The 13,288-nt window shown below is 36.3% G+C and overlaps 1 protein-coding gene across 9 annotated transcripts in view; it reads right to left on the reverse strand.

The window, feature by feature from the left end:
• Positions 1-13,288, reverse strand: part of cpsf6 (cleavage and polyadenylation specific factor 6) — a 35,323-nt gene that overhangs the window by 11,471 nt on the left and 10,564 nt on the right. For all 9 annotated transcript variants that reach the window (XR_011346735.1, XR_011346737.1, XR_011346733.1 and 6 more), the window contains exons 6-9: positions 11,942-12,443; positions 10,691-10,806; positions 9,386-9,539; positions 5,448-5,646 (exon numbers count right to left, since the gene is read on the reverse strand). Coding sequence is in view for 4 of the 9 variants with exons in the window: in XM_069904105.1 (XP_069760206.1) it covers positions 5,451-5,646; positions 9,386-9,539; positions 10,691-10,806; positions 11,942-12,443 (968 nt within the window). In the remaining 5 variants the exon portion in view is untranslated. The remainder of the gene's footprint in view (positions 1-5,447; positions 5,647-9,385; positions 9,540-10,690; positions 10,807-11,941; positions 12,444-13,288) is intronic.

Below are 13,288 nucleotides of genomic sequence, written 5' to 3' on the forward strand. Positions count from 1 at the left end.
TTGCTCTTCTGGACACACACAATACCAATTTACATAAATTATAAATACAGATATATCCTGCTTTACACAAATTTGCTTTTACAAAGAAACCTGTGTTTGCTATCTGAAACAAATTTGAATGAGTTTTCGCTTTTACGAAAATAGCCATCAATAATTGCGAATAGATGAGCTTTACGCCATTTCGGCTTATGAAAGATTTCATAGAAACGTTCTACTTTTGTTAAGCAGGGTATACCTGTACTCATTTCAAAGACAAAGCATATTGAAATAATAACCTGCCCACCCAGAAGCCTTTGTATAATTGTGCAGAAGAAACAGTGTCCATAGAAAATGTATAAAATATCAAAATTTGTTAAAATGTTCATAAACTTGAATTTTGTGTAGTTTTTTTTTTCTTTTGAATGTTGTGAATACTGTACTTGAACAAATGATCCATTAAGAATTAAGTTACGAGCAGAAATGTGATAGTTTGCTATTCATGTGTATGACCTCTCCCTAATAGATACAAAGGTCAAAATATCAGGTTTGAATATCAGTTTGTTGAGATATTTCGTACAGAATACCAATGCAATAAAAACCCAATTTCGTTCCTTAGCTATAAAAAAATAGTACTTCCCAACCAACTAAAATTCAATTTGTTTCAACTGACTTTTCCCATCTGCTATTACCTGTTCAAAGTGGTCCAAAGGAGACCTGGAGCCTAATGCTGGTCCTGCTTTTTAGTTTTGGCCGAATAACAAAATTTCTTCCCTCATCTAAGACTCTAATTTCCATTTAACATGCATATAACATAGGTGGTAATTATGTAACCCATCTCTAATTACATTAATAACCTACAGCAGCCAGTTGTACGGGCAGACATACAAATCTAATTGCAATGAAAACAGATGGGAAAGACAAATGAATCAATCTATAGACTTTCTGTACAATACCCATTACACTTGTTTATAACCCATTTCTTGAAATGAAAAGTCATGGCAGCTTTTTATTATTAATTTATCTAAACTTTGAAATAAATCAGCCAATGCTGAATGTCTTCACAAGTAGTAAATGATAATCAACAGATTCAAAGAAATCCCATGCAATGATAGAAGGGCATAAAAGTATGTGATAGGGCAGATGTTAAATGTCACAAACTCACAGTGCAGTTTTTATTTCTACCACACATGCCTTATTTTAATCCATGCTGGAACAATCAGCATCTAGGAGATGGCTGTGGTGCAATGTCTTCAAAGTAAATTTTCATTAAATTAATAAACATGTCAAACTACTTCAACAATTTAATTAAATACACAATACGGAAGTTAAATCCATGACCTGGGATCTTACGATGGGAAATATCGTCTCATGATGATTGTATAAGAGCTAATTTCAAAAAAAAACTTCAAAAACAATGAAAATAATCAGTATCCAGCTTTTACAATGCAATCTGCTCTTTGTAGATCACACCAGAATTATAAAATTCTTCCGAGAAATGTACATTGATTCAATCACTTTCAACAACTACAACTGCATCCTATGCTATTAGTTGTCTGCTGCAAGACATTTGAACTTTTGATGGCAATGAATAAATAAACATATTTGCTGCTTGAACAAAAGAGAGCCAATAGGCAAACAACTTTATCCCCCTTCTAGGTCATTTTTCCAGTGGAAAAAAAGGTCTGGGACAAGTACAGAATTCAAATGATTCAGCCATTAAAATAAAGTTTGAAGCAAAAATCCAACTATGATCACAAAACAATACAAATCAATTTCTATTCCACCAAAAATTGTAACCAACCCAACTGATTAAACTTCAAGGATTATCAAAACATTTGTAATCCACAGATATAATTAGCAACCAAGAGAAAGGCCAGAACACAAGGACTTGATATTTGAAATTTCTAAAATGACAAGAGGGACAATTATGAATTTAACCTGTTGTGACCACATTCAAAATATTACAAAGCAATTTTTTTTCACACCCATTTGACAGGTCATTTTAAAATTAGACTACACAGTTAACAGTAAAGAAGCATCTTACAATGTTTACAGAAAGTACATTTTTATTACAATCAGAATATTTTGCACAAATCCCTAGTTTTCAAATCAACGTGGATAATTTCTAATGCAAATGGTGTGGCTTACTTTTTGTATTCAAAACAACCATTAAAATACGATTCACTTTCGGGCACGGTGTCCCTCAATAGTTCCTCAAGATGAAATAGAAATTTTCTGCAACTTTGTGAAAATGGCACACGACAAAATTGTTGTACAAAAATCCCCAGCAAGCTTGACAACTTTTAATTTTTTTGAAATATGGAATTATGATCTAAGCATATTTGGAAAGGTGCAACAAAATAGATTTCAAGATGGTATGCCTTTTCAGAGCTCAGTTTTAAGCATTTAAATCCTTGGATAGATTAAATGAAAGGAAGCACCAGATTTCTGGTAATCATACTTTTTATAAAAATAAAACTTTTCTTACTAATTTTATATTTTGTGCTGCTTTCAATGTCCCCAAAAAAATGTGAGAAGAGCAACTTTCTGAATTCTAAAATGGTGTGGCAGGTAATTTATAGGATTCCAGCCACAGTGATGATTTATAGGAAATCATGAGTGGCTAAGATGACCACATGCAGTCTTCCATATATTGTTTGAAATATAACCATGAATGTTAACAAAAATTGAAAAATCTGATATGGTAGCTTGCATATGTAAAAAAAGCTTATTTTCTGGTATTATAACGTTAAGGTGGTAAACATCATGGGTGCATAATTCACATTCAATATTATTCTCATCAGCACAAATATTCTTAGAATGAAACTGCAGGAGTGGCATTGTCTCGCATCAATGTACATCCTTAGCAGTCAACCAGGTTTTAAGTGTGCGCAAGTATTAGATTTAAACAATTGTAGAATATTGCAGAAAACCTAAAAGTTATCTGTAAAGTGATATGTATCCTATAAGGGTGACAAGTCTTTGACAAGGTTTGGATTCAAGAGGGAGAATACATGGCCAGAACAGACAGAAGTTAACAAAGTTGGGGAGATGAAAAGACAGTAGATTTCATTCTCATTTTCCTTCAAGTTAATAGCCTAATGTTATCTTTCACTGTGGACGTAAAATAAACCATCAAAATTTCATGTAAACAAGCCAAGCTAATGCAATTAATCCAGAACCCAAACTGAATTGCCCTGCACCAGAACCTTCAAACTATTTTAAACAGACCCACTCAATTTTGATGTAAAGTAATACTGACATGATGCTAATATTCAGAGCATTTGAATAGCTTGCTACTATGAATTTTGCAGGCTGGAATACCTTAAAAGGTGAAACCAATTTATTACCTGCACAATTCAATACAACTCTAATAATAATTGTTTCACCATATTAATTTGCACTCTGCAGAGTACAAAAGATATTTACAACGATGAAAATGCAAAATTTTAGGAAAGAAATATGAACACAATGCAATCTACAAAATTTGAAGAGAGGGATAAAGAATTTTCATATGAACAATGAAGTGACGTCTTAGAGGTAGAGGAAAAAAAAGATCAAGGTAGGGCATAAAGTGACCATGTTATGACCAGTAATATTGCACTCACCAACTTAAATGAGGGAAAAAAAAAACTATCAACTCTACACCATTTATAGGCCATTCACAAAATTAGCAAAAATGTCAAAAGCACAAGATGAATATTATTTCATGAAACCTCCATTATCAGAAATTTTTATTAATTGTTTATAAGTTCCAACAGGGTTGACAAAATAGAAATAAAACTGGCAAGATATCTCAAAAAGGGGTACTATTCTCAACAAATTATTCAAAAAGGACGAGCAGAAACAAATTTGAGCAGTGCAGAATTGTATTTCTTTTTTATTTAAATCTTTATCTAAACACCCAATAAAGTTCTCCACCCAAAAAAATACATCAAAAAATGTATCAATTTGTTTATCTGTAGTACAAGACTTCACCAGTCTATAACCCTCTTCTGTTTGTGATACTCACAAACAAGAATTAATTGGAATGCTACTGACAATAAACTTGGGGAGTTACTAACAGATTACAAAACACATTAAAACCACAAAGTTTTATTCCTACCAGCGAATAAACTTAGTGCAAGACAATTTCTTTCAAAAGCACATAATAAAATTTAAAAATCCATCAAAAAGGTTTATCCTTTCTCAAGCATTGCTATAAAGATTCTGGGAGTTCTATTAACATGTGGCCAGGATACTTGAGATAACAACTTAATTTTCTTTTCCCTCCCATCAGAAGCAATCAGAAACCATACTTCAGAGTCTGGCCCTGGATTATAATCAGTGGACAATTATACATGATTTCCATAGATCTAGTTTAAAAGGTTTACCAATTTTAAAATATACACCTGAGATGAAGTCATACAAAAATATTTATCTGAAAAATCAGAAGTTTTTAAAAAAATCAGGGATACAGCTACAGTTCCAAAATAAAAGTTACTTAAGAAAATTTACATTTAATGCAACATTGAAATGGTGTTAACTTGTATTTGCACCACAAAGCCCCTTCTACCTGTATGCGTTAACACCAGCCCCCCTTTCTCCATTAAGGCCTGACTAAAAATGCAAGATGAACTCACAAAGCAAAAAAAAATTGAAATAATTTACTTTTAATTAGTCGCAAAAGTGAAAACTTGTGTCTTTGTACAAAAGTTTAAACAAAAATATTGTGACTGCATTTAAATCATGCAACTGGAAATATTGTAATAATAATTTTGTTCCCATTAAATTCACATCCCTCCAAAAATGCAATTAATTTGTTCTGCAGGGTTTGCATCAGAAACAGGAATGTTTAGTGTCTGGATAGTAAATGAGCAGTGGCCAACAGGAATGTCAGAGATCCAGTTGCAGGTGATATGGAGGCTAAGTTCCCCAGGAACCAGAGTGGGCTTTGGCCTACAGTGCAATTATTCTATTCTAAGAGTGCATCAGCAAATGTCCACTGCCCTCCTTGGATGGAGGCACCTGTCCTGCTGAAACGTGTGCAGAAGCCATCTCTTTGTTGGAAGTGACTCTGGAGACAAAACTGGTTAGGCACTAAGAATCCAAAAGCAAACAAAAAAGTTGAATTTATGCAAAAAGAGTTATGTTCCCCAATCTCCCTGTATAAATTCTGAAAGAAAATTGGTTACAATGTGCAACACCAAACTGCAAAGACAAAATTGAGTTACAAAAGGAAATGGAAAAAGTTTGAACTGGTGCCTAAAAGACATTTTCTTTTTTAGGAAGCCAATGCTCAGACCTGTTAAAGTAGAAATATAATTAACAATTAAGACAATAGCTTCAGAAATACTTACCCAAATTCACAGCTACCAACAGCTTTTGCATGGATTTAAATACCACTGTTTGCAAGTCAATTCTCAAATCTGTTTTTAGAAAAGGAATAGAAATAAGTTACTTTGCACAATCACAAATGACCAACCCACCTCTTAACGATGACGATACTCTCGTTCTCTGTCCCGCTCTCTGTCTCTGTCACGATCTCGGTCACGATGCCTTTCCCGCTCCCTGCTTCGTTCACGGTAATAGTCATCATGGCGATCACGGCTTCGTGAGCGCTCTTTGTGGCGTCTGCTTTTCTCTCTTGATCTGCTGTGGTCCCTCTCTCGTGAACGTTCACGTTTTCTAAAAAACAATTACTCTTTAATGGAAATGGATTCAATTTCTAAAACAAAAAATCATTGAAAATAGTGTCCCATTCAACCTCACCATCTATGCCCATCCCTTGCATTTTCTCCACAGTTGCACTCATCTTCAACTTCATCTCAAAAGGCCTGACTACTGTGGATACCCTACAAAGCACTGCAATACCCAGGACATTGCCAATGAATTCTGAAGGCTCACCCAAATTAATTTTTGACAACAAGCTGCTGCCAAAACCATTTGAGCGGTATTTAATTGTTGGAACAAGACATTCAAAATACAAAAAAAACATAGAATAATCAAAAAAGAATGTTTTTAAACAAGACAATTGCACTTTGCCATCAATGTACGGCAACTATTCCTGGAAATGACAAAACTGGCATTCTGGGAGGACAGATGCATTAGTATCTAACCTTCAACTAGTTGCCAACATTTTTCCCTCCATTCACAAAAATGGAAGCCAATGAGCTCATTTGACAAAACATCTATTCTATGCCATTACCTCACTGCTTTGCATGACCAGATTTTCTTTTGTTAGCAATTAATTTGATAAATTTAACATCAGTGCTGGTTCAAGAACACTAAGTATTCAAAACGTGGCATAAAAACAATGTTTTTAGCAAATTCCATAAAAATGCAGCATAGCTTTCCCCTTCAGCCTTTGCACTAACCAACTTATTCTTAACCTCTCATTCCATTTTCACTCCTCATTCACAACGCCATTTTATATTAATTTACGCAGTACCAATACTTTGTTCCTTGTACAAATCCCATTCCTTCTACATCTGTTTCGGGGACAATTTTTATAAATTCATTTGATAACTTCATCCCCATTAAAAATCAGAATCAGGGTTATTACCATGAACATGCATCACAAAATGTGTTGATTTGAAAATACTGGTCATTTCTCTTTCATCCTGACCAGTCAACCACCATATTAGGTGCTTTTAAGCTGCAGGTATGATTAGTGGGGCAAAGGTGCCCCCAGCACCTTTTAAGCTGAGGGGGGTGGGGGAGAAATAGCCCTAGTAAGTTGCCAACCGCCGATTTAATTCCCCGCGGTAAGTGACGCGCCACACAAACTAGTCTCTACTCCTACCAGCTGTCAGTCTCCCTCCCAACGTCAATTGTGCTCCCCCCACCCCTTCCCCGCAGGATCTGACACCTCTTCCTTTGATCGTGGCAACGCCCCGCCCCGCGGCAGTGACCTTCTCACCCCCCCACCCCAACCCTGCGGCAGCAATCTCTCTCTTCTCTCCCGATCATGTCACCAGGGGTTGTGATGTCAGCACGTCAGACGCTTTCAACCTGTTGCATGAGTGGGGCGCTAACCGGTTAAATTGCCCTGTTAACCCAATTTTACATGGCAGCTTGAAAGGGCCTATTGACTTGAATGGGCCTATTGACTTGAATGAATTTGATATAGATAACTGATTTAGCTGTTTATTAGCCCATCTAGATAACAAAGTTCCATTAATCTTATTTAACAGATCATCTCACAATAACAATTCAATGTTAGCTACAAGACCAAACTTCTTGGGTTCCCTCTGTGTCCTTTTCTAGTTTCTCTATCACTTATTTTCTGAGTGCATCTTGATCAAAAGATCAACTCCTACTCCCATTAAATTTTGACCATCAAATTCTGGCCCCCTTGGTAGATTAAGATTGCTAATATTCCCTTCGACTTTGTTAAATTCCACTTGCTTTATTAAAGGCATGGTACCAATGTCAGGATCAGCTTTGAAGAAATTTCTAATATACACTTTTTCAATTTTTAAGCCGAAAACAACCATAAATTTCCAATATTAAATGAAATTTACTGCATAGACAAAAAACACAACACAAAGAGCTGCAAGCTATATGGCAAGCTTGCTATGCAAAATAATAAATACAAAAGTTCATTGCACATATCCACTTTCCCAACAGACCTTCTGAGTGAACATAAATTTTCTATGGTGGAGCTGCTTTAACAGCAGTGCTACCAAGGTGCAGATTAGAGCAGAGATGCAGCACTCCCCCATGGGGCTCTACTGATGAAGGCACCTTACAGATTATGAATGTCCTGTTAAAGGAGCTAGCTCTGCACTCCTGCTACTGAAGAGTCTCCCACTTTCAGAGTAGGGTGCAATGACCCAGTGCAGAAAAGTTTATAATTGATAAGTTTCAAATGAATTTCATTGCTTCATTACTTCAGACAGGGTCACCTTTTGCCACTTTCAACATTTTTTAATCATTAGTAATAGATTACCCTTCGGTGGACAAAATCTTACTTTACTTTAAAGCCATCCATTGAATTAACAAATACTGTAAGCATAGGGGGTTATTGTATTTTTAAAAATATAAAACGCATATAACATGCGCATTGGGTATTTTACAAACCAGGCATGTGCACTTATACAAGAACATTTTTACATGATGAATTTATAGCGGTCGTGGGAAAATTGAACCAACAATTTATAGCGAGCATGGGAATATCATAGCGGCATTGAAAGAAAGCACACAATTTATAGTGGCATGGGGAAACACGTACTGGCAATTTATAGTGAGTGTGGGAAGTTCTAGCTAGCATGAGAATGTAATAGCAGCAATGAAAGAACGTACACAATTTATATCAACCATGGGAAATTTTGATCTTGGGAATCTCTTTATACTGAATGCCACTGTATTCCTATAAACAGGTCATTCTGAATTGGGAACTGCACCATGTTAATTGCTAGACCTGTCCCCCAAGACAGGAGATTAACATATCAAGTGCCTCTGATTTGAGGTATTAGAATTAAAATCCTGCTCAACACTAAAGCCTGTCTTTGATCTATTTAATTGTTCCTCTCCAAAGCTTATTTTTAGACTGCAGGCATATAACAGCACAATCAATGAAATTTGCCATTACTTGAGCCAAATAAGCTACTACATAAATCATAACGAAGGCCATCCAAAATTAACCCATATTAACTCTTGTTTTATTCAAACTGCTTCAACCAGTTTACCAAGAACTTGAGATGAATTCCTCAAGTGGATCAAAAATATTCATGACTGAAAGCAATTCTGGTTAATGGAAAATATTTGCTGACCGTAAATGATTCCAAACGTTTATAAATAGAGACAACTGGTCCCACTGAATTACTACTTATGCAGAGTTAAATTTACATGAAGCTATTCAGACACCAAGAGATGAATAAAAATAATCAACTCCAGCGATCAAAAAAAGTCAAGTCACTCTCTTCAAAAAGATTTCTTTCATGTTCCGTACCTACATACAACCAGGAAAATCTGTACAAACTGTGATTGCAGTGGGTACACAAAAGTGCTGGAGAAACTCAGCAGGTCACGCAGCATTTATCAGAAGAGTAATCCACATTTTCAGACTGAACTCTTTGTCAAGGGCTCATGCCTGAAACCTTCTTTACCCTTCCAATTGATACAGAGTGACCTGCTGAGTTTCTCCAGCACTTTTGTGTACTGGCACTACGTTACGGAGAGAAGGCGGGGACGGGGTACTGAACTTTAAGATCAGCCATGATCTCGTTGAATGGCGGAGCAGGCTCGAAGGGTTGAATGACCTACTCCTGCTCCTATCTTCTATGTTTCTATGCACTTGTTGAAGCAAAGTGCTCCACTGAGCATTAGGCAATTTTGACCAAAAAAAATACATGCTGCCTTTCAATTTTGACAAAACATGAACCTATTTTGAATTTGGATAAAGACTGAAGCAGCAACCTACCTTGAGCCAGAGCCATAGGATTTTGATTCTATCCCATGAAGACAATCTTGAAGTGAACTTATAAGAACTTTGCAACGGTCATCAGCAGATACTTTAGATTGCTTAATCAGGGAAATAGCAGTGACAAGAGTTTCAATAGCACTTCCATAGTCACCTACAAGTGAAACAAAAATGATTCCATTGGAATTATTTGGATTTCTGTAATAAAGATCCAGAATTGGAAATCTGAAAATTGGCAAGGTTTAAAACATTATTAAAAATAGGCAACAAAATAAAACTATTTTCTAACATTCAAAAGAGTAAGTCATCAGGGGGTCAGCTGCAGCCTTTCTAAATGTGAAATTCAATATTCTTGTGCACATATTGTGAAAATGCAATTTAAAATACCCCCCCCCCAAACAAATTGCCACGAACTTATCCAACCTCAAAAGAATGATTCTTTGTAGAGTCGATTTTATGATATACAGGGTTTGCCTTAAACACGTACTGTAATGTTTCAATGTACTATTTAGAAGGTACTTTTCCCCCTCTGACAGGAGATCAGAAATTTTCAATCTGGCTCATTGTTCCATTTGATAACAATCTCTGCTTGATGCAAAAGGAATTATATACTTGAAACAACAATAAATTTAAATCAGGAAAGGCAAAAGTGTATTTTAAAATCCAGTGATGCTGAAGTGTCACATCTCTGCAAGAACAATGCCAATTTCTATTCCTTCACCTGACAGAAAAAAAAGCCAATAAATGCATACAAATGATTAATCCTCACATGGAGAATATCTTGCTATTTCAGACAATTCAAACAATTCCAATCCTGTGAAACTTTTCTCATCAAAAGAGGTTCATTTCTGGTCTATTAATGATCCAATTAGTAAAAGCAGGGTTAAATGCACCATCACATTTCATTTTCAAGCTTCACCAATGACAGAAAGGAGATGCAGCTTTAGATTGGAGAATGAGGGTGCGAAATTCAACTCTTCAGATATATGAAATGGGAACCACTGCCAATCAATCATCCCTGAACTCTTATTAATCATTCTAAAACCCAGTTAAGGGCATGTTTCTATTCATAACATGTCACACACGAGAATGTCCATTAGCATGTGCACAATTAAACAGAACTCATTTGCCTGTTCACACTATCGAACATCTAGGTTAGAAGATAAGTGTTCACCAAAATTAGTATACATATACCAATTTCAATGTTTTTTTCCCCTTATTTATAATGGCGTGGGGGAGGGAGGGGGAAAGAGGGGAGGGGAGAGGAAGAGAGAGAGAGAAAAAAAACAAGCCATTTCAGTTTACCAGCACTTGCATCTGACACAGCCCTAGATATTGCACTGCTGGAAATTGCTCTGTTCCGATTCATGATTTCCTCAAATTCTGCTTCACTCAGTGGAGTTCTTGAAGAATCCATGTCTCTGATTTGGAAAAAATAATGCAAAAGCAAGATTTGTATAGCTGAATCTCTAACAGATTAAAAGAAAAATCTCTCCCACTTTTGAAAACATTTCCAGGTGAATTATTTGTATTCATCTAAACCAGTGGTTCTCAACCATTTTCTTTCCACTTACATACCACCTTGAGTAATCCCAAAGCCATAGGTGCTCTGTGATTAGTAAGGGATTGCTTAAGGTGGTATGTGGGTGGAAAGAAAAGGGTTGAAAACCACTGTTTTAATCGTACCTGACTTGTTATGTGAATGGTTTCATAACTCCAAAGGAAATGAGCCAGTGACAATTTTTCTCAAGCAAAATATTTCAGTAACAATTAGATCTAGAGCAGTGATTCTCAACCTTCCCTTCCCACTCACATACCACCTTAAGCAATCCTTTACTAATCACAGAGCAGTGCTGGGATAGGGATTACTTAAAGTGGTATGCGAGTGGAAAAAAGTTGAGAACCACTGATATAAACAAATGCTGATAACTTGCTTGCGAATTATTAAATGACAATACAAAAGTCATAGTTTCCAGTCGCTTCTTTCATTTGTCTATTTACTGAAAAATCAACTCCATTTTTTCCGTAAATTATCATTTTGGCTAAACTGTTACCAGTTACCAGAAAAAAAAAACTTTGCTTTCAACTAGACCATAAGAGAACAGCAATTCTTCCCATTTTACTTTAAGATTTAAAGTTTTAACTGTGGCAAGATTGCCACAGGTAAGAGCCAAAGATCATTTACCTTACTGCCCATTAAATCTGCACAAAACAAAATAAACTAAATTTCTTCTACAATAATGTAAAAACAGTAACACATACAAAACCAAAACTACATCTGCTGGAATTCAAATGACAATGGATTACTGCTGAGAAAGTCAAAAATTAATGTGGCATTTAAAAATCAGTAATTTGTTTAAAATAGGAGTTGAAATCATAAATTCATTTCAAATATTATTCACTAATACTTGATTTGAACTGAAGGATTTCAGTTGCAAAATTTTACTTAAAATTTAATCACCTTCTCATCGCTAATCTCAGCTAAACTTTAATACATTTTAAAGTGTAACTTGCAAAGAACCCTCAAAAGATTAAAATTATTACACAAAACTTTACCTGCCAGCAGGTCCATAGTCTCCTCGATCATATGGTGGGGGGCGTCCATATGGATCTGATGGAGGAGGTCCACGACTGTCAGACGAAGGAATTACATTATTGGTCGGTGGTGGGAAGAAAGCTGGATTTACATGGGGGGCTGGAGGTGGTGCACCTGGAGGGGGCCCAGGAAGGTGTGGAGGTGGAACAATATTAATAGGAGGGCCAAGTGGACCTGGGGGACGTGGTGGAAAAGGCCCAGGTGGAGGTGGTAGCCCTTGTTGAGGGGGAGGGGGGCCTGGAGGTGGACCATAGCCTGGAACAGGTGGGGGAGGACCAGGAGGAAGTGGTCCCATTGGCGGTTGTCCAAATGGTTGCCCAGGAAACAGGACTGGTGGTGGTGGACGATCGCCTCGATTAGGTGGCCCACCCATTGGAGGAGGCAGGCCTTGCCCAGGTGGAGGTGGGCCTGGGGGTCCAGGTGGACCAGGAGGACCTGGAGGTGGCCGTGGTGGGCCTTGCCCTGGGGAAGAAAAAAAAATGATGCCATTACATTCAAAAAGCAGTACGTATTTTTAAAAGATTGCAGTTTTTAAAATTCAGAATAAATTCAAATTTTATTATTGTAATTTTTTATTAGTTTTTCCATGGCATTTAATCTCAGAATGGAAAAAGCAGCACATTTATTAATTCCCTATAAAACAATACTTAAAAATGGCTTCAGCATCAATTAAGTTTATTTTAATATGAAAAATTATTTTTCTTGGGATGCAAGTGCCATTGCTCATCCCTTGATTGACTGAAGTATTGACTTCATTGTATTGTATTCATTGTATTGACTGAAGTAGCTTAGCAAACTAGAAGGCATTCAAGTTAATCAGTGGATCGTCACAAATAGGCTGAAAACTAGATTTTCTTTTCTGAATAATAGAGAAAAAACTTTTTTTTTTTTTTTTTTAAATCTGCACTTTTATGGGCACCCCCCCCCATTGAAAGCAGCTTTCTACCTCCCAATGTATTTAATTACTTAAATTTAAATGTACTCACTATGTAATCCAAACTTGTATGTCAACAATTCAAACATCTAGCGAGTAATATATTTTCTAACCACATTACCACCAACCAGCCTGTCCCCCCCCCCCAAATATTTGCATTCTCTCTAGACTACATAAAACAGGGATGAAGAGGCTGGCAAAAGAAAATGAAACATAATTGTACAGAACAGCAAGCACCAAAAATATTCAGCAGATGAAGTGCCTGGGGCCTGAAGAAGCAATTGTTTAATTTTCCCGTTGCTGACTGACTCTGAGGGTTGACCATTTCCTGTTTTACTTCAGATTTGCAACACCTGTAGTTTTAATATCCCTC

This window comes from Narcine bancroftii, chromosome 11, assembly GCF_036971445.1.
Source record: "Narcine bancroftii isolate sNarBan1 chromosome 11, sNarBan1.hap1, whole genome shotgun sequence".
Lineage (NCBI taxonomy): Eukaryota > Metazoa > Chordata > Chondrichthyes > Torpediniformes > Narcinidae > Narcine > Narcine bancroftii.